This window comes from Rissa tridactyla, chromosome 12 (genome assembly GCF_028500815.1).
Source record: "Rissa tridactyla isolate bRisTri1 chromosome 12, bRisTri1.patW.cur.20221130, whole genome shotgun sequence".
Classification (NCBI taxonomy): Eukaryota; Metazoa; Chordata; class Aves; order Charadriiformes; family Laridae; genus Rissa; species Rissa tridactyla.
The window spans coordinates 6,010,622-6,031,694 of record NC_071477.1 but is presented as its reverse complement, the minus strand read 5'-3'; the positions used below and the strand labels follow the sequence as shown (position 1 = coordinate 6,031,694).

At 63.2% G+C, this 21,073-nt stretch overlaps 3 protein-coding genes across 12 annotated transcripts; 2 read left to right on the top strand and 1 right to left on the bottom strand.

Moving 5' to 3' along the window:
- The first annotated feature begins 1,171 nt into the window (after nucleotides 1-1,171).
- On the top strand, nucleotides 1,172-11,787 carry ZNF335 (zinc finger protein 335). 9 transcript variants are annotated; one of them, XM_054218472.1, is made up of 28 exons: nucleotides 1,174-1,382; nucleotides 1,886-2,117; nucleotides 2,495-2,768; nucleotides 3,191-3,268; nucleotides 3,480-3,809; nucleotides 3,976-4,110; nucleotides 4,192-4,350; nucleotides 4,468-4,726; nucleotides 4,833-5,010; nucleotides 5,094-5,206; nucleotides 5,413-5,431; nucleotides 5,639-5,755; nucleotides 5,844-5,920; nucleotides 6,031-6,191; nucleotides 6,329-6,558; nucleotides 6,639-6,747; nucleotides 6,829-6,923; nucleotides 7,074-7,360; nucleotides 7,466-7,607; nucleotides 7,679-8,068; nucleotides 8,158-8,300; nucleotides 8,662-8,801; nucleotides 9,328-9,431; nucleotides 9,564-9,641; nucleotides 9,827-9,910; nucleotides 10,084-10,149; nucleotides 10,340-10,421; nucleotides 10,998-11,787. In XM_054218472.1, the coding sequence occupies exons 2-28, from the start codon at nucleotides 1,917-1,919 to the stop codon at nucleotides 11,111-11,113; spliced, it is 4,167 nt and encodes a 1,388-aa protein (XP_054074447.1). In that variant the 5' UTR covers nucleotides 1,174-1,382; nucleotides 1,886-1,916; the 3' UTR covers nucleotides 11,114-11,787. The 9 variants fall into 9 exon arrangements, with proteins under 9 accessions (XP_054074453.1, XP_054074447.1, XP_054074452.1 ...); XM_054218469.1 differs by having other exon boundaries at nucleotides 1,175-1,382; nucleotides 10,995-11,787; XM_054218474.1 differs by having other exon boundaries at nucleotides 1,176-1,382; nucleotides 4,468-4,711; nucleotides 10,995-11,787.
- A 2,112-nt stretch (nucleotides 11,788-13,899) lies between these two features.
- LOC128916577 (iroquois-class homeodomain protein irx-3-like) lies at nucleotides 13,900-15,230 on the top strand. The gene is made up of 2 exons (XM_054218479.1): nucleotides 13,900-14,351; nucleotides 14,654-15,230. The coding sequence occupies exons 1-2, from the start codon at nucleotides 14,187-14,189 to the stop codon at nucleotides 15,176-15,178; spliced, it is 690 nt and encodes a 229-aa protein (XP_054074454.1). The 5' UTR covers nucleotides 13,900-14,186; the 3' UTR covers nucleotides 15,179-15,230.
- Nucleotides 15,231-16,053: 823 nt separating this feature from the next.
- Nucleotides 16,054-18,598, bottom strand: LOC128916587 (E3 ubiquitin-protein ligase RNF182-like). Of its 2 annotated transcripts, none has more exons than XM_054218495.1 (2): nucleotides 16,949-18,598; nucleotides 16,054-16,678 (listed from the first exon to the last, which is right to left on the bottom strand). In XM_054218495.1, the coding sequence occupies exon 1, from the start codon at nucleotides 18,278-18,280 to the stop codon at nucleotides 17,555-17,557; it is 726 nt and encodes a 241-aa protein (XP_054074470.1). In that variant the 5' UTR covers nucleotides 18,281-18,598; the 3' UTR covers nucleotides 16,054-16,678; nucleotides 16,949-17,554. The 2 variants fall into 2 exon arrangements, with proteins under 2 accessions (XP_054074470.1, XP_054074469.1); XM_054218494.1 differs by having other exon boundaries at nucleotides 16,949-17,524.
- Nucleotides 18,599-21,073: the final 2,475 nt, after the last annotated feature.

Here is a 21,073-nt window from a genome sequence, read left to right as displayed (position 1 = left end):
AGTCCTAGTGGCCCCCGAGACCCAGGACGCAGCTGGGATGTGGAGCCTTGGTCCCCTCACTCAGCCAGCGCATCCCTTCCACAGGGACTGAGCAGCCAGGTTCAGTCCAAACATGTCCTGGCCTCGGAAAAGTACTGGCACAACATGGCTGCCTTTCTTCCAGGGAAAACCTGGGAGAGATGTTCTCAGTAGAGCACTGCCACATGAGAAAACATTGATGAGAGCAAGGAGCCACCCAAGCCAGGGGTTCATTAAAGATGCCAGCGTGGAGCAGGTGCTGGCTGGGCCAGGGGCCTTGTCTAGAAGAAGCGGAGCCCAGGCTCTCCATCCACAGCTGGAGATGGCACACCACTGCGCTTGATGGCACTGCCAGAGAGATGGAGCAGCAGCAGGCTCCCAAGCACTGGGACACCATGGCAGCAGGAGATGCTGGCAAAGCCCCACCACGTGCAGCTTGCTGGAAGCCCCTGGCCAGCCCAGGGCAGCCCCCCAGCTTGTGCATCTCAAGCAGGGGCGCTGGAGGTGCTGCCAGCAGCCAGCGCAGCCGGGCCAGGCCTGCCAAACCAGGCACCTAATGCTATCTGCAGCCCCAACGACAGTTTGGTTAGTGACAGAGATGGCTAATGTTTAGCTGCAGAATTGCCATCGAAAGAAGCAAGTTTGGCTTCTCTATGGCAGAGCAAACCTACAGCACCCATAAGGCACCATTCCTATGCCAAAGAACGAGGGGAAAAGGGCTTAACAGTCCAAGATGCTGCAGTCATTGGGCCCTGCAGGGAAGGGCAGGGCAGAGGCCCCCGCAGCTCGTCCAGGGCCGCTCCAGGGAAAGGTGGCCCTATAGAAAGAGAGCCAAAGGGCCGGGGCTGCACGGCACCGCCCGAGATACGGCCGCCGGCTGGGGGGACGCGGCGCCGGGACACGGCCGGACAGGGCCCGGCCGGGCCGCGCCGACCCAGGCGCGGGCCACGGTGCTGGTCGGCACCGCAGAACCCCCACCGCGGGATGGGGCTCCGACAGGGGACTGCGAGAGGGTCGCAGGGCACAGCCAGCGCGGCCGGGCTGGGCTGGGCCGAGAGCGGAGCGGCCGGGCCCTGGGTCCCAGCTCCAGCCGCTTCCGCCTTCTCGTCACGTGACGGGCGCAACCCGGCGCGACGCCGACGTTCAGGGCCCGGGCGCCGCTTCGTGACGTCATGACGCAGTGTCGAAGCACCTTCTCCATGATCCCTCCGCGGAGAAAGTAGCCCCCCGGCGGGGCGCCGAGGCTTCACCCAGCCCGCGGGCGGCGGGCGGTGCCGCTCGGTGCCGGGAGGCGACGACGGCGTCCGGGGCAGGGAGCACTTCCCCGCGGCGGCGAGCGCTCCGGGCGGGGCGGGGGGGCTGCGGTAAGTAGTCCCGGCGCGGGGCCCGCGCGGCCGTACCGCTGCGCGGCGCGAGGGCGGGGGGGCATGGCGGCCGCCGTGATGCCGGCTCTGGCGGAGGCGCGGCGGGGCCGCGGCGGGCCGGGTGAGGGCGCGGGCCGGCGGGTGGGCGGCGGCGGCGGGACCCCTCGCCCCGCCGCGGACGGCGGTTCCCCCGCCCCGGCGCACCGGGGCTGCCCCGCCGTGTGCGCGCGCGCGGAGGCGGCGGGGGGGACCCCGCGGCAAGATGGCGGCCGGGGGCCGGGCAGGGCCGCGGGGCATGACGGGACCGGGGACGCCGGGCGGTGCCGGGGACCCCAGCGAGGGTGGCCGGGATCCTCGGGCATGGCGCCGCGGCGGCTCCGGCCCCTCCGCGGGTGCCCAGAGGGGCGGCCCGGGTCCCCGGGTCGGGACCCCCGCAGCGGCCGGTGGCGGCGGGGAGCGGGCGGCGGGCTGCGGCCCTGATGGCGGTGGCCTCCCCCCCGCAGGTCGAGCCTAGACGGCCCCGGCAGGGTGGGCATGGAGGAGAATGCAGTGGAGAGCAGCAGCGACGCGGCCCCGCAGGCGGCGCGGGAGGAGCCCTCTGAGAGCGGCCTGGGTATCGGGACCTCGGAGGCCGTGTCGGCGGACAGCAGCGACGCCGCCTCGACCCCCGGACCCCTCTCCCGAGCGGATGACTCCGGCGTGGGCCAGAGCTCCGACAGCAGCGGGGTCTCCTTGGTAGGAGCTGATGGGGGAGATGGGGCGGCAGTCAGCTTGGGGAAGGGGGACCGACTGTGGTTCTGGTTCACAAGAGTTTCTCTAGACGTTTCTGGCGAACTGAGCTTAGGAGCGAAGTCTGTAGCTCAGCGGCCTCAGCAGGTGTTGTTACACTAGTCAGGTGTCTGCTTGCTGGTCTGAGGAGAGCTCTCCCTGGTAGCAATCAGCCCTGGATGTCCAGGGTTCTTGGTAACACCAAAGGAATGGTACTGATGCCTTTCCTGGTAGTTCTGCAGTGATACACTGGTGTTGTTTGCCATATGCTGGCTCCTCCGAGGGCCTGACCTGGCAAAGGTCTCTCAGCTGAGCTCTTCTGGCCTCTTCTTTTTTTTCGCCAGGAAGAGGTGTCGGAGAGCAGCTCCAGCACAGATGCCATTCCCCGGATTTACCTCCCAGATTCATCCTCCATCGCCCAGTCCACCTTGGTCTCCAGTGTCTCCACTGTGAGCCAGTCCATCATGGTGTCAGAGTCCCCACAAGTCCTGGTCCACTCCAGTGTCATCACTGACGGAGCCACGATTGTGTCAGACTCCACCGCATCCACTTCCTCAGACTTAGGTTCTGCCATCGACAAAATCATCGAGTCCACAATTGGACCTGACATCATCCAGAGTGAGTGCGTGCTCTCAGCTGCTCGCGTGTGCGGCAGACCTGCCTGCTCTCCCTCTGGAGTGCCCTGCATTCAAATGGCTCAGGGTGGTGGGGCTGAGGAAGGGAGCTGCTGCTGTGCCAGACCTTGGGAGATGAGGGGGAAATACTTACATGCATATGTACGCACCTCGATCAGCGGGGGTTTCTCTTCTTGCCTTGCCGCAGTAACTGTAGGGTTTGATGAGGAGCTTGTGGGCTCCCGGGCAGCCCTCCCTCTGTCCAGCTGCTCCTTCAGCCATGGTGCCAGCAGCCCAAGGCAGGCTCCATCCCAGGAGCCAGACCTTCCTCCCCCCTTCCTGCTTGTGTCTGAATCTGGGAGAGCCCTAGTGACTCTACAGCCCCTGCGTCTGGCAGTTACCACTCTGCTGTCCTCTTCCTCCCAGGCTGCATCGCCGTGACCAGTGCAGAGGATGGCGGGGCAGAGACTACGCAGTACCTCATTCTGCAAGGCCCTGATGATGGTAAGCATGCATCCTGGGGCATCCGGTGGTGGCTCTCTCTGCCTCTTGAGTCTGTTCTGCAAGAGTTGTGCGTGTATCGGAGTCCCTGTGGATGTGCTGGCGGTTGGGAGCTTGTTACTGACCTCGTGTTTAGCCCTTTGCCCCAAGTGTGGGTGCAGCCTGGATGCAGGTGAGGGTCTGCTCCTTGACTGAGCTGGTTTTGGTGTTTCAGGTGCCCCCATGGTGTCCCAGATGGCCACCTCTGCTCTGGCCAATAGTTTGGCAATAGAAGCTGTTGCTGATGGACCTACCTCCACATGCCTTGACCAGCCTGGTCCTTCAGACCCTTCCGAGCAGTTGGAAGTGCTGGAGCTGCCCACACAGCCAGATCACGCCCGAGAGGCAGATGGTGGGGAGGAACTGGACCAGCCAGACATGGAGACCCTGGAAGAGATGATGGAGGTGGTGGTGGTGCAGCAGTTCAAGTGCAAGATGTGTCAGTACAAGAGTGTCTCCAAGAAAACTCTAATTAACCACATGAAGGAGCGGCACTTCCAGCCAGGTGTGTGCTTAGGGCTGAGGAAAATTTATCTTACTGCAGACAGTAGATCTCTTCCCTGGAGATAGTCTGCTATCTCCAGGGAAGAAACAAGGGGAGGAGTATGAGTGTAAGGACCTGTTCCACCATACAGTCTGGTAAACAGTTTTGTGTCTGTTCTCTGTGGCAGTGGGTTCAGCTCTGACTTTGAAGAAAGGACGTCCACGAAAGGGGGGATCGGCTGCAAAGACTGCAGATGACGATGTCCAAGAAGAAGAAGAAGATGATGACATCATGGATGCTGGTGCTATTGATGATCCTGAAGGTAGGACTCATCCTCCCCACATCTTACGTAGCTTAGTCTTTTCCCAGTCTTTATCTGATGTTTTGGGCCTCTTACCTCCAGAGGACAGTGACTATAACCCAGCTGAGGACGAGCCCCGTGGGCGACAGCCCAAGTACAGCCGCACTGTCCCCACATCCAGTGAGGAGAGGCCACGTCGACGCCCCGGGAGACCCCGCAAGTTTCCTCGTCTGGAGGACATGCCCCAGGATGTGCCTGAAGGTGAGGGAAGCATGAGGCAGCAGTGCCGTGCTGGGCTGGAGCAGGGAGCGGTACGCAAGCCCCCTGGAGCCCATAAGGAGGGTGTGTGATGGAGTTGTGCTGTGCTCTCTCGAGCAGGAGAGGAGGTGGAGCCCTTGGTGACATCCCAAAGCACACCGAGCCATGAGCTGCAGAACTCTGAAGCAGCCAGTTCCTCTGGCCTGGAGAATGGGACCAGTGAGAGCCTGGCAGAGCCCAGCATCAGCCAGTCCGACTCCGAAAACAAAGATCCTTCCTCCAACACTGGCCCTGAGGAGGCAGATGTCATCCCCAGGAGGCGAGGGCGGCCCTCCCGCCGCTTCCTGGGCAAGAAATACCGCAAGTACATGGGGCGCAGGTGAGGGGTGTGTGCCGAGCTGGCACTGGGCCCTCTGGCTTGTGCCTAGGGCCGGTCCAGCCCCTGTTTGCCACCACAGCTCTGAGCCCTGGTCCTGTTTCCGCAGGTACTACTACAAGTCACCCAAACCCCTGATGAGGCCCTACCTGTGTCGGATCTGCGGCTCGCGTTTCCTCACGCACGATGATCTGCGTTTCCACGTCAACTCGCACGAGGCCAATGACCCGCAGCTCTTCAAGTGTCTTCAGTGCAGCTACCGCTCCCGGCGCTGGTCCTCCCTCAAGGTGAGCACCGTCTGTCCTGCTCCGGTACCCACAAGGGTGGCTGGTAGCCCCAGGTCTCATGGCCTCCATTCTGCTTGTTGCAGGAACACATGTTCAACCATGTGGGCAGCAAGCCCTACAAGTGTGAGGAGTGCAATTACACCAGCGTGTACAAGAAGGATGTCATCCGGCACTCCACAGTGCACAGCCGGGACAGGTAAGGGAAGTGCAGTCCTAGAGACTGTCTTGCAGCCTGGCTGAATGGCACTACCACTGTTCCTCCTGCCCTGGGCAGGCAGCCACGGCTGCCCCTTCTCCAGACCTCTGGCCCTTTCCAAAACGGGTAGTTTTGGTGTCTGGGTACAAGGAAGCTCAGACTTGGGATGTGGCTTACACAAAGGGGTTTTTTTCTTTCTTTTTCAGGAAGAAGAGAGCTGATCCGGTGAGTTTGAGTACTCTGTTGGCTTGTCTCTCAGCACTGTTATGTGGGAAGAGGCATGTCTGGGTCTTCCACAAATTCTTGGTGCCTCGTTGAAGGCAGTGTTTCTGGATCACCTGAGGAAAGGCAGCCCAGGTCCTGCAGTGGGGAGAGGGTAAGGAAACTGGTGAGCCCCTGCCAGGTGAGCTCATCTTTGTCCTCTCCCTCCAGCCCCCAAAGCTGAACTCCTTCCCGTGCCCCGTATGCAACCGTATCTACCCTATGCAGAAGAGGCTTACACAGCATATGAAAACACACAGCACGGAAAAACCACACATGTGTGACAAGGTGAGGCGGGGCACACAGCCTGGGGAAGGGCTGGCAGCGAGTGAATCTGAACAGGAGGTGAATGCTGGTTTTCTTTGTTCCCCTGCAGTGCGGGAAGTCCTTTAAGAAGCGCTACACCTTCAAGATGCATCTGCTGACACACATCCAGGCCATTGCCAACCGCAGGTAGGAGCCTGGCAAAAACCTGTGGCGTGCCCTGGTAGAGCCCATGTCCCCTCAGAGGGGAGGGCAGAAGGTCCATGCTGCCTGGGTGACAGGCGGCATTGTCCTGGCAGGTTCAAGTGTGAGTTCTGTGACTACGTCTGCGAGGACAAAAAGGTCCTGCTGAACCACCAGCTGTCGCACATGAATGACAAGCCCTACAAGTGCAGCTTCTGCAAGTACTCCACCTTCCGGGAGGATTTCCTGGTCTCGCACATGGCTGTCAAGCACACGGGTGAGAGGAGTTGCCTTCCTCCCTACTGCCCTGATGTCCTGCACCCCCTCTTCTCCAGGAGGCGGTCAGAGCCTGTGTGCTCTCCCTGCCTTCCCTTGGGGAACCCCTGCTTGACTCCTGCCTCCTGTGTTCTGCAGGAGGGAAGCCATTTGCTTGCGAGTTCTGTCACTTCACCACGAAGCACAAGAAGAACCTGCGCCTCCACGTGCACTGCCGCCACGCTGACTCCTTCGAGGAGTGGGCACAGAGGCACCCTGAGGAGCCGCCATGCCGCCGCCGCCCCTTCTTCACCTTGCAGCAGATCGAGGAGCTGAAGCAGCAGCACAGCCAGGTGCAGGCCCCGGCTGAGCCAGAGGCCAGTCCGCCGGTGAGTGCCGTTGCCCGTGCCCCAGCTCCTCCTGGTGCTCACCAGCCCCAGCCATGCTGTCAGTGCTCTCTCTCACGCAGGCACCTCTTGGCCCCATCACCTACCACACGGTGCAGGCTGTCCCAGGAGCAGAGCCCCCCATCCTCTCGCAAGATTCCCTGGGAGGGGCCACCATCATTTATGAACAAGGTGAGTGAGGTCCCAGGGAAGGGGGTGAGGATGGTGAGGAGGTGGGTGAGCATGTGCCTGACCCTCTCGTGACCCCAACAGATGTGGCTGGATCAGCAGAACTGGCCACGCAGACTGCCCTGGATCTCCTGCTGAACATGAGCACTCAGCGAGAGCTGGCCACCGGCTCGCTGCAGGTAAGGGGGTCTGAGGTGGAGCTGTGCCTCCTGGCAGGTGGCAGGGGGAGGTTTCCCAGCCCTCCACAGTCCCCAGCCCTGTTCAGCTTCAGGGGCTGTCTTGCAAGAGCCTTGCCTTCCTCCAGCTGAGCTGCTGTTCCCCCTCCGCAGGTGGCAGTGGTGAAGCCAGGTGATTCAGGAGAAGCACAGGCGCCCTGTGAGCCACAGGCACAGGAGGAGGGGACAGAGGTGGACTCTGAGGAGCAGCAGCAGCAGCAGAAGTTGGTGACACTGCACATGGCAGAGCCTGGGGAGACATTGGTGCAGGAGGCTTATGAGGAGGCGACCCTGGGTGGCTCGGAGTTGCAGCAGATCACCATCCCCTTTGGTGGGACAACAGAGTACAGCATCATCACGCCCATCAGTGAGGAGATTCAGGCTCCAGGCACGCTGTACAGGTCAGCTGTATGGGAGGAGTGGGGAGGAGCAGTTCTGACCTCAAATGAGGATGCTTCAGTGGTGAGGAGGACGAGGCAGATCCTCCCTGACCCTGTCCTTTCCAGCAGTGAGGAGGAGAGCCCTGCAGAGACCTCCCATGCAGTTGTGGTGAGCGAAGCTGTGATGACAGAGGAGGCTCTGAAGGACCATAACAATCACTATATCATGTCATCTGGTGTTCCAGGGAGCCAGTTCCATCACATTGAGGTAAGGAGCTGAGCTTTCTCCCCGTCTCGGGCAGCAGTGTGAGCAGGTGTGACTGGGTGTTTCTCTCTCAGCCCCTCAGCGGGGACGCTGCCTTTCCCTCGCCTGCGGAGGGCCAGGAGGCACAGCCCGCCGGCGTCAAGTGGCCTCTGGTGCAGTGTGTCACCAGGCAGCTCCAGAAGGACTCATCTTTATCCCCAGCATCCGAGGGGCAGGAAATCTCATCCCCAAAGGTCAAGTGGCCTGCGCTCCAAGGCGTGGCCAAGAAGCTCTCGTGCAAGGTTTCCACAGCCAAGAAGCTCTCGTGCAAGATTTCCACAGCCAAAAAGTTTTCATGCAAGATTTGCACAGCCATGTTCACAGGGAGAGCAGAAATGGAGAGTCACAAGAGAGCCCACATTGGGCCCAGCACCTTCAAGTGTCCCGACTGTCCATTCACTGCAGCCCTCTGGCCGGAGGTTCGGGTAGGTTTCCTGGCACAGAGCGGTCCTAAGAACAAGAGGTTTGGAGAAACAGGGTCTTTCTGACCCTGGACTTGTCTTTCTGCCCCCAGAGCCACATGGTCCAGCATGCCAGCCTTCGGCCACACAAGTGCACCCACTGCAGCTTTGCCTCCAAGAACAAAAAAGACCTGCGCAGGCACATGCTGACGCACACCAACGAGAAGCCCTTTGCCTGCCAGATCTGTGGGCAGAGGTGAGTGAAGCCTGCTAGTTTGTTGCTGTTTCAAGAGATCTTCTAGAGCTCTCCAAGGCTCAAGAGGAGATAGGATGTTGGGAAAGAGCTGGCTGCCCCGACCCTACCCCTGGGAGCAGCTCCTGTTAGAGAGGACTCTGCTCTTGAGAGCGGTTCCTGCTGCAGGCGGACCCAGCTTCATCTTCAAGGAACTTCTGCATGGGGGGAAGTTCAGTGCTTGGGCCTGATGGAGGCGTTTTGGGAGCTGGGACAGGCCATGTCGTAGGACATTGTTGTGGTGCCCGTGGCCTGGGTCTCTGCAGAGAGCACAGAGGCCCTGTGCTACCCATGATACACTCCACCTCTCTCATTCCTCCTGTAGGTTCAACCGTAATGGTCACCTCAAATTCCACATGCAGCGTTTGCACAGCTCGGAGGGGAAGAGACCAGGGCCGCCTGCAGCTGCTGCCCAGCAGACCATCATACTGAACAGCGACGAGGACACGCTGGCCACCCTGCAGAGTAAGATGTGTCCCTGTGACCAGGGGTCACCCGGGTGTTTCCTGTGACCAGAACCACATGCGGGGATTTCACCCACGTGGGGGCTGAGCAGGGCTGAGATGGATCAGGAGATCCTGCTGAAGGTTAGGACTGTCAGCAGCAGCAGGACTTGGGGGGTGCAAAGATGAGGGGGCTGGGTGCAGGGAGCTCTCCTGGTGAGGCGCTGACTTGCTCTGTGCGGAACTAGGGGTCCAGTGCTTCCTCTGAGCAGGTCCCAATAGATCAGTGCGCTGCGGGAGCAGTGGTGCTGTGAGCAGCTCATGGCTGAAATGGGAAGCGGAGTTTGTGGTCTGATGCGGAGGTTGTGTTTTCTCCCCAGTGACCTCTAGTTTCCTTCATGTTGGGAGAGTTTGGTTTAGCTTCTGACGTTCTGCAAGCAGAACTAAGAGACTGTCCTGTGCTCCTCACTGGGGTGGGGACCTGGCAGGGGCTGCTCGGGAGTGCAGCAGCCCCGGCAGTGTCTGCATCGGCTTTCTCTGCGTTCCAGCGGCTCTGCAGTCCGGCCAGGCGGTTCTGGCTCCTGAGCGGCTGCAGCAGGCCCTGGGGCAGGAACACATCATCGTTGCGCAGGAGCAGAGCGTCACGAGCCAGGTGAGTCAGGCCCATCGGTCTCATCCTGCCACGCTGTGTGGCCGCTCCCCGTGGGCTGTGCGGGTTCCTCTTCAGAGGGCTTGCGGTCAGGCCCACCCGCACTGACAGCGGTGGGCTCTTGCTGGTCTGCAGGAGGAGGCTACCTACATCCAGGAGATCACAACTGCCGATGGACAGACAGTACAGCACTTAGTGACCTCTGACAACCAGGTAAGGGCTGGGGGGCATGTGCCAGGAACCGAAAGATTCTGTGCAGCTGGAGCAGGGAGAGCTGGGGGCAGTGGGGAGACGTGAGGTGGAAACAGGCACAGAAGACAGACAAGAACCAGCCTTATTATGTTGTGGGGGGTGGGCAGTGGTGATCTTTTTTTGTCTCTGAATCTCTGTGTTTGCAGGTTCAGTACATCATTGCCCAGGATGGTGTACAGCACTTGCTTCCCCATGAGTATGTTGTTGTCCCAGAGGGACACCACATCCAGGTAAGCTTCAGGCTGTCTGCTGCCTTTGCACGGTGGATGGGGCTTGTGAGGGTGCTGCATGGGGGGCTGGGCCTTCTGCTCCCTGTGGCGTGCTCCGTTTGAGTCATAGCTTTGTTCAGGGGCAAGGATACCCACTAGCCCTAACGCAGCCTCACTGCGGCTCTTGTCCCCAGGTACAGGATGGTCAGATCACCCACATCCAGTATGAGCAGGGCAGCCAGTTCCTCCAGGAGCCGCAGGTAAAGGGGCCAGGCACAGTGGCTGGAGCTGATGGGGCTGCCATGGGATGGGCTCTGAGCAGAGCTGGAGAGGGAGATGTGAAATAGAAGGTGCATGCGGGTTGGTGACTCTCTGCAGCCGCTGTGGCCGGAGCAGTACACCAGGAGGGTCCTTCCCCAGTCCCAGGCTTCTGTTCTCTCCTCCTTGCAGATCCAGTACATGCCTGTCTCGCCTGAGCAGCAGCTTGTCACCCAGGCACAGCTGGAAGCAGCTGCACACTCAGCAGTTTCAGGTAGGACCGGGGGCCCGGGGCTGAGCTCTGGCATCTCACTTCCCTCCGTGTCTCAGGGTGCCAGTCCTGACAGGCAGTTTGTGATGCCCGTTAGTGGTCACTGGGACGCACCATGGTCTCAGCCTGTCTCTGCCTGCAGATGCTGCTCGTTTGCTGTAGCTGGCAGGGGTGGCAGGCAGTCGTGCAGTGGCCCTTGGCAGAAGGGCTGGTGTAGGCGACTTGTTGCCTGCGTCCCTGTAAATCTGGGAAGTGGCCAGCCTTGGTGTCTGAGAGGAGATCTTTGCTGGTCCCAGTGTGCCGGTTCTGTAACAGCACCAGCTCCCTTCCCCTGGAGATGAGTTGCATGCTGCGAGGTGCAGCAGCTTCCACAGGGTGGAGACACCCTAATCTGTGTTTGCAGAGTTAACCAGAGCAAGGCTCCCCACGGGAGCCCTGCATGAGGCACGGTGACCCTTGTGCTTACGCACGCCTGCGCCTTCCCCTGGAGGCAGGTGGAGAACCTGGAGGGTGGCCCTGGGCAGCCGCCTGCTCTCCTCGGGCAGGAGGAGGCACCGACCCCCCTCTCCTCTGCAGCAGTGGCCGATGCTGCGATGGCCCAGGCGCAGGGAGTGTTCACCGCCGAGGCCACGGCCGAGCAGATCCAGCAGCTGCAGCAGGGGATCCACTACGATGTCATCACGCTGGCAGACTAGCACCGGGGCCAGGCCCGGCTGGCGCTGGGACACCCGTGCTGAGCAGGACGGCTGCACCAGACAGGAGCCTCCTCAGCCAGCAGTTGCCTTATTGCTTCGGGGCTACGAGGGACATGCCTGAGCACGCCGGGGCGTGCAGATCCCGCGCATCCTCACCGGCACAGGCACCTGTCTCCAGCAGAGACTGTTCCGCAGCCGAGGCAGGCTGAGCGGTGGCAGCCCTCTCGTGTGGCCAGTCTCTTTGCCTGTTGCACTTGATGGTCTGAAATCCCTTTTCCTGAATCACGGCTGTGTGGGCCAAGCTCGGCTCAGCGTCTGCCTGGCACACGAGGATCCTGGGGGAGAGACATGGGGCTGAGCACGGCTGTGTGGTACAGTGCGAGAGGTGTGTGCGGCCGCAGCCACGCGCTCCCCGCTCTGCAGCTGTGGGGTCGTGCGATCCTGGCATGAGGGCAGCCGTCCCTCCCTCGGCTTCTCCGGCCTGCAGGCAGGCAGCAGTAGGGCTTTGGACTGGAGGCACCCAGAGTAGGAAGGAGCACAGGTGGAAGATGTTCTATTTTTCTTCTGAAGAGGGATGGACTCTGGAGTTGGTTCGTAGGTGGTTGCGGGAGGGGTTCGATTCTGACATTGTCAAGCTTTGACTATGCCTATGAATAAAAAGGGATTGAAACCTGCCTCTGTCCTTGCCTGGAGGGTCTGTGCTCCTGTGCCAGCCCCTGCCCCCAACCCGGCCTGCAGGGACAGGCAAGCCCAGCCTTCCTCCTCCCTCCTCCAGGGCTGGGGCGCAGCGGGTCCCAGAGCCTGGCGCTGGGGCCGGGCAGGTGCCCGCTGGCAGATGTGGCTGCCCTGTGCTATCGGCTTCCTCTGGCCTGGGTGACCTTGACTTCTGGGAACTGAGCCGGGCATCTGGTACAAGGGTGGGTTTAGGGCTGGAGTCATGAAATTAATCGAGTGGTAAACAGCCTAAATCCCGTGTAACTCTGTCCCAAACTACACACGCCGCCCCTCCCTGAGCGGATTGTCTGGAAGTATTTACATGTGATTATAACAGCTAATCTCAGAGTTTTAGTTCCATGCTTTTGCATTAAACTGATTATCTGCGGAGGGGAAAAAGGTCTGGACCCACCCAACTTCAGCAGGAGCTTCTGTGAGGCCGCAGCCCCGTCGTTGTGGGACTGGTGGGGTGTGATCACCGGGCTCTCGGCTGGGCTCCCAGTCCAGCTCTTGCAGGGGACGGGGACAGCACTGGGGCTTGTGCTGTGACCACAGAGCCTGTGCTCTGCCCAAAGTGACAGCAGCACCCTCCCTCCCTGGCTGCTGGGGATGCCCACTGTGCCCGGGGTGCCCGCTGTCCCCAGGGAGCCCGCTGCTCCTCCCCTGCCTGCGTACTGGACACCTGCGCTGGTGAGGCTGGACCCCTGACCTTCTTGCCCAGCCGGGGGGTGTCGGTGTCCCCACACCTCCCCTGGGTGAGCAGCCTCAGCCGCCGGGGGTTGTGGCTCTGTCCCAGCCATGGCTGCGTCCTGCTGCCTTCACCTCCAGCTGCTGCCCTGTCTGTGCCGGCGTGTGGCTGTGCCTGTCCAGCCGTGACTCAGTCGGCATCCATCTGTGTCCGTTTGCCATGTCAGTGGCTGGCCATGGCCCTCCCTGTGGCCACAGCACAGCTGGAGAGGTTGGGCCACAGCCGGCCACTGACATGGTGGATGGACACAGCTGGACGTCACAGCAATCCACAGACGCTTTCCTAGATTACAGCCCCATTATCTAATAAAGCGGATCCGCGGCGCTGCCGGCGTCACTGATTAGGGCTGGAGGAGTCCTGTGGGGACAAGGTTACGGGGCTGCTGTGGGGCTGTGGCCAGGGCTGGGCCTGGATGTCCCCTCCTGGCTGGTGGCACAGGGTCCTGGTAGTCCTGTGGCTTCCACGCCTGGGGCTGCCGAGAGCATGGGACCATCCCGAGAGCATGGGACGGTGCTGGGATGAACGGGACCGGGGCTCCCGGCTGCTGCACATGGGGAGCTCCGGGTGCTCTGGGGCTCTGGCCATGGGGCACAGCGGGGCTGTGGAGGCTCTGGATCCCTCAGTGGTGGCACCTTGGCCCTGGGACCTTCTGCTGTCACTGGGGGCCTGCGGGGAGCCTGGAGATGCAGCAGGGCTCATTAGCACCTGTGACCTTCCCCTTCCCGTCCCCGGCCAGCGCTAAGCGGGTTTGTTACATATTTAATATCCTGAGAGCGTTATTAGTCGGTATTTAATGACGGATACAACCTGTGGGATAATCCCAGTCTGAGCGGGGCGGCGCAGCGGCAGGAGACGGGTGGCTCGGGGGGTTGCGGGCTCTCGGGGCCCCTCGCCCAGCTGCCCACCGCTGCCCTGCCCGCTGTCCCCCCCTCCGCCAGCAGGCAGGAACACCCCGGTGCCTGCGGGGAAGGGTCCCCACCCCGGCAAAGGGTCCCCAGGGCTGCGGGACCCCTTCCCCTTCGCTCCTCTGCAGCTGGGAATCCAGCCGTGGGCATGGCGGCACTGGGGCTTGGGTGAAGACCTGGCCAAGCCGGAGGACGAGCGGGCTCCGGGGCAGCACCTCGCGCTGCCCGCATCCTACTGGGCTGTGCACAAGTCCTCACGCCTGCCCCCGGCCCTCCAACCCGGCCCACCGCAGCATGGAGGGGGGCTCTGCCGACACCTGCTCCCAGCACAGGTCATGGCTGGCGTCAAGGACGGGGACCAATGGCTCTTGGCACCGCAGCAGAGCCTGTGCTGTGTCCCGTGTGCATCCCTGCGTGGGCCCCATTGCACCCCATCCCTGGGGGCTGTATGGGCTGTGCTGGGGCCACACAGGGTTCCTGGTGTGGCTCCTGGACACGTCCTGGCTGGTGGCCGGCGGTCAGGGAGGGAGGATGCTCCCCGCCAGTCCCTGTCCAACGGTGGCCGGGGAGGGGTCGGTATCGGCTGCCCCAGATCCCCGCTGCCGCTCTCGTGGGTGCTAATACCCCCTAATCAGCTGTCAGTCACCGCGGACCCCGGCAGCTATAAAACACCCGGGAGCAGCTCCCCAGCTCCTCTCCCTGCAGCATGGCAGCTCCTCGGGGCGAGGGGAGCCCAGGCAGAGAGCCGGGGGGCTGTGGGGGGCCCTGGGGAGCCCTGCGGGGTCCCCCCCAAGCCCTGCTGCCCTGTCCCTGCCCCATGCTGGCCGGCTACAGCCTGCTGCCGCCCTCCCTGAGCCTCCTGGCGCCCTCGGTAAGTGCCACACGGTAGCTCCCGGGGGGACGGGACGTGGGACCCCTCCTGGGACCAGGCTGGGGCTGAGTGGGATGGTTGGGGTTGGGGAGTTGCTGTGCCGGGTTCCCTGCACCCCCTGACACCCTCCTGCCCCCTGGCACCTTGGGGGGCACAATGCCAGGCACAGGCGAGGGCGAGGACGGGCAGGACCCAGCTCTGCTCCCTCCCGTGTGCGAAGGGCCGAACACCCACATGCCCCCTCCCCCGGCCACTGTTGCCCCCCAGTCCATCCTGCCCTGACACCCCTCTACCCCCTCCAGGTCTCACCAGCCTACGAGGTGTCCCCGGGGCTGCTGCCCAGCGCCGGGCTCTGCCCGCCCTGCTGCCGGCAGCCCCTTCCCGTGGAGCCGGGGCGGGCGAAGGTGGCAGCGGCACGGGAGAGCACCGGGGCGCTGAAGGCCTGGCTGGCGCGGCACCCCAGGAACCCCTACCCCAGCAAGGGGGAGAAGGTGATGCTGGCCGTGGTCAGCCGCATGAGCCTCACCCAGGTCTCCACCTGGTTCGCCAACGCCCGCCGGCGCCTCAAGAAGGAGAACAAGGCGAGCTGGGCACCGCGCGGCGCCTCGGACAGCGAGGACAGCGAGGGTGAGGGGGCTACACCAGCTGCCCCCCCCGGCCCTGACCCCAGCCCTGTGCAGGATGGGTGCGGGTACAGCCCCGAGGTGGGGCCAGGCCCCGGGCAAGGCAAGCAGCCCCAGAAAGCCAAGATCTGGAGCGTGGCAGCGATGCTGGCATCTCCCCCCGGCGAGAGCAGGTGCCCCCCGGGGGTGTCAGAGCAGGGGTAGGGCTGGGGCAGTTGTGCCCTGTCCCTGGGGACCGGGGCTGTGGCCGTGGGGAGGGGAGGGGACAGCCCTGTGGCCAGGCAGGACAGGACAGATGGCCATGAGACCAGGCGGCCGCCCGGGCAAGAAGAGAGGGAGGTGTGGGCAGGGAGGGGTGTGGGGCGTTAATAAATGTGACTCTATCCGGGACCTCCTGGTGTTGCCTGTCCGTGGAGGGGACGCCAGTGAGGACGCAGTGGGGATGGCGAGGGGGATGCTGGCAGGGATGTGGGCATCTCCACTGCCAGCACTGCTGTGGTTGGCTCCGCCGCCCCTGGGGAGCAGAGCAGGTCCTGCCCGAGCCCCTCAGGCTGCCCGAACGTGGCCAGGCTGCCGGGGGGTCGCCATCCCCACCACCGGCTGGGCTCCCCACGGGGCCCCCCTCCGTTCGGCAGAGGAAGACCCGCAGGGTTTCCAGGCGATCCAGTGCCTTCCTGATGCCTCCTCCCTTTCCCCCTCCCTGGACGTCCGGGGTCACCCGTGGGGTGGGCTCACACGTGGGACAAAGGGCTGGGGTGGCCGTCACAGCCCTGTGCCATGGGGCAGTGCAGGGAGGGGCACACAGGGACAGGGACACACAGGGACAGGGACACGCATGTGGGAGGCGTGGGAGGGAGCGGCAGCACCTGTGGATCGCTGAGTGGGACATCGGCTGCCGGGAAGGGGCTCAGACCAGCCAGGCTCCCCCCATCCCCCGGGGCCAGCCAGGTGGCCCCGTGCAGCCCCAGGGTGACAAGTGGGGCCAGGGGAGCTGGCTGGGGAGGGGACAGGGGACCGGGAACCCCGGGAAGGCAAGGACACAGGGCAGAGCTGTACGTGGGCTTTTAATGTGCCTGAGAACTAGGAAACAGAAATCAAAAATAGACTTTGCTCTTCTTGATAAAAGTAATAAAATGGTTAGCGGTGTTAAATTAATCCTTACAAAACAAAACCCAAGGAGGTTAAATAAAGCCCGGAGGTTCCGCATGAAAACCACAACGACTACAAAACAGCTGCAAAGACGTCTTTACACACCAAAGAAACTCCTCTTCTCCGCTCCTCCCCTCTACGGTACACAGCGTCGGCGAACACGGGACTCACACATGTGGGAAAGAAACACGGATGCGATGGGAGCAGCCCTGCGAGGAGCACGGGCGCCATGGACAGAACTATTTACACTATGGACACGGAGCCGTGCTGGTGCCAGTCCGGCCGCAGGAGCCCCCGGGCTCTGCCCGTCCTCCTCCTGCCGGCGCCGGGTTGTGGCCAGCTGCCGGGGCCCTGCCAGGCTCCAAGCACTCGCGATTCCCCAACTGGGATCAGTCTCCTGGCTGCTGCTGTGCTCTCGGCACAGCTCCTGCTCTGTCTGCGGTAGAGGAGGAGGAGGACAAGCAACCAAGAGTCCGGCCTGAATTGCTCGTAGGCTGCAACGAGCTCCCGCAGCCGCTCCAGCCTGGGCTCCCCCTTTGCAAAGCCTGCACTGTTCTGCAAGGGAATCGTAGAATCATAGAACGGTTTGGGTGGGAAGGGACCTTTAAAGGTCATCTAGTCCAACCCCCCCCGCCATGAGCCGGGACACCTGCAACCAGACCGGGTTGCTCAGAGCCCTGTCTGACCTGACCCGGAACGTTTCCAGGGATGGGGCATCTACCACCTCCCTGAGCAACCTGGGCCAGCGTTTCACTACCCTCATTGTAGAAAATGTCTTCCTTATATCTAGTTTAAATGTACCCTCTTTTAGCTTAAAACCATTACCCCTTGTCCTGTTGTGACAGGCCCTGTTCAAATATTTGTTCCCATCTTTCTCATAAGCCCCCGATAAGTATTGAAAGGCCGCAATAAGGTCTCCCTGGAGCCTTCTCTTCTCCAGGCTCTTCCCCGTCTCTCCCAGCCTGTCCTCACAGCAGAGGTGCTCCAGCCCGCTCATCATTTTTGTGGCCTCCTCTGGACTCGCTCCAACAGGTCCATGTCTTTTCTGTGCCAGGGGCCCCAGAGCTGGATGCGGTACTCCAGGTGGGGTCTCCCCAGAGCGGAGCAGAGGGGCAGCATCGCCTCCCTCGCCCTGCTGGCCACGTTGCTTTTGATACAGCCCAGGATGGGGTTGGCTTTCTGGGCCGTGAGCGCACATCGTTGGCCCACATCCAGCTTTCCATCCAGCAGCACCCCTGAGCCCTCCTCGGCAGGGCTGCTCGCCATCCCTTCATCGCCCAGGCAACAGGCGCTGAGCATCTCCCAGTGGTCCAGGCAGACCTCTGCGCTGTGGGTCAGCCGTGGTTCGGGGAACACCCGTACCCCCAAGGAACAACGCTCCAAGGTGCCCAAAGCCTCCCCAGCGCAGGCACAGGGCTCAGCCGTGCAGGGTCAGGAGTGGGGGAACCCGAAGACCTCTCGGCACAGACACTGGCAGAGGCTGTAGACGATGCAGAGGAGGAGGGTGGAGGGCACGAGGCTGACCAGGACGATGCCCAGGCTGTGGTGCTCGATGAGCAGGAGGTAGATGCCGAAGGGCAGGGAGCTGAAGTAGAGGAGGCAGAGGACGCCCAGGATGAAGCGGGGGACGGCTCGCCACCCCCAGGAGCGGCACTTCTGCCCGGGGCCGTGGCAGGGCAGCGTGCCCAGGCTGGCGGGGCGGTACAGCCGCACCACCTCCAGCCCTCCCAGGCCCTCCGGCGGGGCCACGTCCTCCGGCACCTCCAGGATGGTGACGACCAGGCAGTCGGGGCCGGCCGTGGGCTCCAGTACGCTGGGGCAGAGGAGAACCTCGGGGGACCGGGGGACACCCTGCTTCTTGGCCCGCTCATGGCCTGTCACCAGCGCCAGCGCCTCGCCGTCGTCCTGCAGCTGCTGCACGTCCCCACCGGGCACCGGGCTGTGCTGGCGGCAGAAGGGGCAGCGGAGCTGGCGGGGCGACGCGTTCCCCAGCGCCACCATCTTGCGCAGGCACTTGGAGCAGAGGCGATGGCCGCAGCGCAGCAGCTTGGGCCTGCGGGCGCGGGCGTCGTAGCGGCTGTAGCAGATCTTGCACTCCAGCTCGGGGGCTACGTGTACGGGTGGCTGCAGCCCCCGCCCGCCGTCCTGGTGGGCCATGCCGCCCGAGGGCTGGCCAGGGGCTGTCTGGGCTGGGGGAGAGGGAAGCCGCTGTGAGAGAGGGCTTGGGGGGCAGATTATGGGCCCCTCTGCACCCCACAGGCTGGGTCCTGGTCACCCCCTCAGGGTCCATGACAGAGCGGGGATGGGGGAGCAGGGATGGGGAAGCAGCAGCCCCCTCCTAGGGCCAGCACAGCCCAGCTCTGACCACTGGCTGGTGCCACCAGCGCTGGGACTCATCCCCTCCCCGGTGCCTGGGAAGGAGGGAGACGTCTTTCCCAGGGGACAGGACCGGCTGCAGAGCCCCTCGGTGCTGCAGCATGGAGTGGGGGGGCTCAGGGTCCCGAGCGGGGCTTGTCGCTCCCCGTCCATCCAGGTTCCCCGGGACACTGGGCTGTGCTGGCTGCAGGGACCCCCCCAGCCCTGCAGCCCCCCTCATCCTCGCGTTCCCCCCGCCCCCACCACCACCTCCCCGTACCTGCGGTCTGTGCCGGTGCTCCCGAGTGGGAAGCAGCCGTGGGTCGGTCCCCAGCCCTGCGGCCCTGTCCGGGGAGGCAGGCGGGGTGCCGGCGGCGGCGTGCCCCCCATGGACGAGGCGTGGGGCAGGCTGCCCGCCACGCTGCGGAGGCAGCCCCGGCGCAGGGGCTGGCAGCATCCTCCGCGGCGTTGGCCTGGCAACGCGGAGCGGGAGGCGGATGCTCGGCCGGTGCCGGTGCCGGTGCCGTCGCCGTGCGGAGGGTGACGGTGGGTCAGGCCCACCCACGCCGCAGGGCACAGCCAGGTCCCCCTGACCCCTGCCGGGCTGCAGCGGGTCGGTTTTGGGGCGATGCCGGTGCGGCTCCCTGCAGCCCTGCTGCCCCCTCGCTCACAGGCAGCCCTGAGGATGCTCCTTCCCTGCCTGGAGGCTGCAGGCAGTGGCCCCTGGGGACATGTAGCCCCCAGCCCTGGGGAGAGGGCAGCTGCAGAGCGGGATCCTGAGGGCCCCCGTGGCACAGGCAGACCCTCTCCCCTTCACCAGCCTGGGAACAGGCGGCTCCTGTACGACCCCAGGGAGAGAAGCTGCTTCAGGCATGAAGTGCCCGGTGGGGAGGGCTCTGGACACCCCTCCTGGAGTCCGTGTTACCCGCAGGATGGGGATCCCAGGGTGCCCAGAAACACCCAGTGCTGCCAGCACATGCCTGGACACCTCACCCCACTCCTGCGCCCCAGGGAGCCAGGGCTGGGGGCACTGGGGGGCCACAGCATTTGCCAGAGCCAGGCTGAGCCCTTGTCACATCCCTCTCCACGGCTGGGTCTCCCCTCAGCCCATGCCAAATTCCCCACCCCACACCCCCCCCGGCTGCAGACGTTGCAGGGGCGTTTCCAGCAGCCCCAAGGGGCAGCAGCCACTAGAGCCCCCCTCTCTGCCCAGGGCAGGCTGGCAGCAGCGATTCCTTCCCAGCACAGACAGGGAAAACCTCCCTCCCACTGCGCTGCCAGCCAGGAGAGCAGCAGTGACCACCCACCAGGCGGCAGTGCTTGTGGGGGTGACAACGGGGACCCCCAAGCAGCAATGGCCAAGCAGGGGACATGCCTGAGCCATGGCGCTGCCGTGGGTTTCCATCCCCTTGTCAGTGACAGGATCACACCTTGCTGCTCTCAGTCCTCTCGGGGGGCAGGACAGGATTTCCATGCCGGTCAACAATGACTTTTTTTTCTCCAGGCAGGGCTGAGCTCTGGGAACTGCCCAGGTAATTATTGCCCACACCCTGACGAGCGCAGGGCTGGGCTGCAGCTCTGGCCCGCGACACAGCAGCCACTTGGGCAGGAGCTGCCCGGAGCAGCGTTAGCCAAGGGCCCTTCGGTTCAAATCCTCAAGGTTTGGCCGAGTATGAAAGAGCTTTTATTCCGGGGGACCAGGCAACGTCCAGCTCCCAGTGTGACTGCTGACCATGTCACCCCCAGTCCTGCTCGTACCGGCCACCGTTCCCAGCTGTGTGCCCCGGCTGTTCCCACCACCGCAGCCCCTCGCACAGCTTGGCCTGGCCTCGGTCACCCACCCTTGGCTCCACCCCTGGTACAGGCTCGGCTGGGCAGGGAGCAGTCTGGCACTGCAGGACGGCCACCACCGAGTGTCTCGGTGGGAAGTGTCGCATCCCATCTTGGCACCGGGCTGATGGGGATGCCCTGTGCTGGCCGGTCCAGTTGCCTCAAGGATCGGGCAGCTCAGTCCTGCAAGAACCTGTTCCGTGTCCCGGCCAGCCACCTCCAGCCCCACCACCCTCACTGGATCCTTCACCAGCTGTCACTTTGTCCCTGCGCTCCTCCAGGGCCCACTGACCTCTGCCACAGGGGCTCGGCTCCTGGCATGGTCCGTCAATTAAATACGTATCAAGGTAATTGTTCATCATCCAAGGGAGCAAGACAAAGGACTCGGTGAGGACAGACTGACCAAGGAGCAGGTCTGCTGACAGGTCCCAGCATCAAGGTGTGTCTCTGGTCACCTGCACTTCAAGAGCAGCCTGCCTTGGCTCAAAATAATGAATAAAAGGGAAAAAAAAGGCTTTACAAACTGCTGCTTTCACTGTCAGAGCTCCCAACTGTCCTGAGTGATGTTAAAGAAGTTCAATGACCTCGTCTCTGTCGTTGAAAGCGTCTCTGGAGAGCTGGGAGGTACTGGGAGGTGGCCGTGCAGGTACTGGGAGCAGGCAGCGCGTGGGGCAGGGCTGCTCCTGCCCGCCACAGAGCAGCACCGGCACTGCCGCGGCACGGGTGCTGCTGGCTGCAGAGTGCCATGGGCGCGACACAGACCCA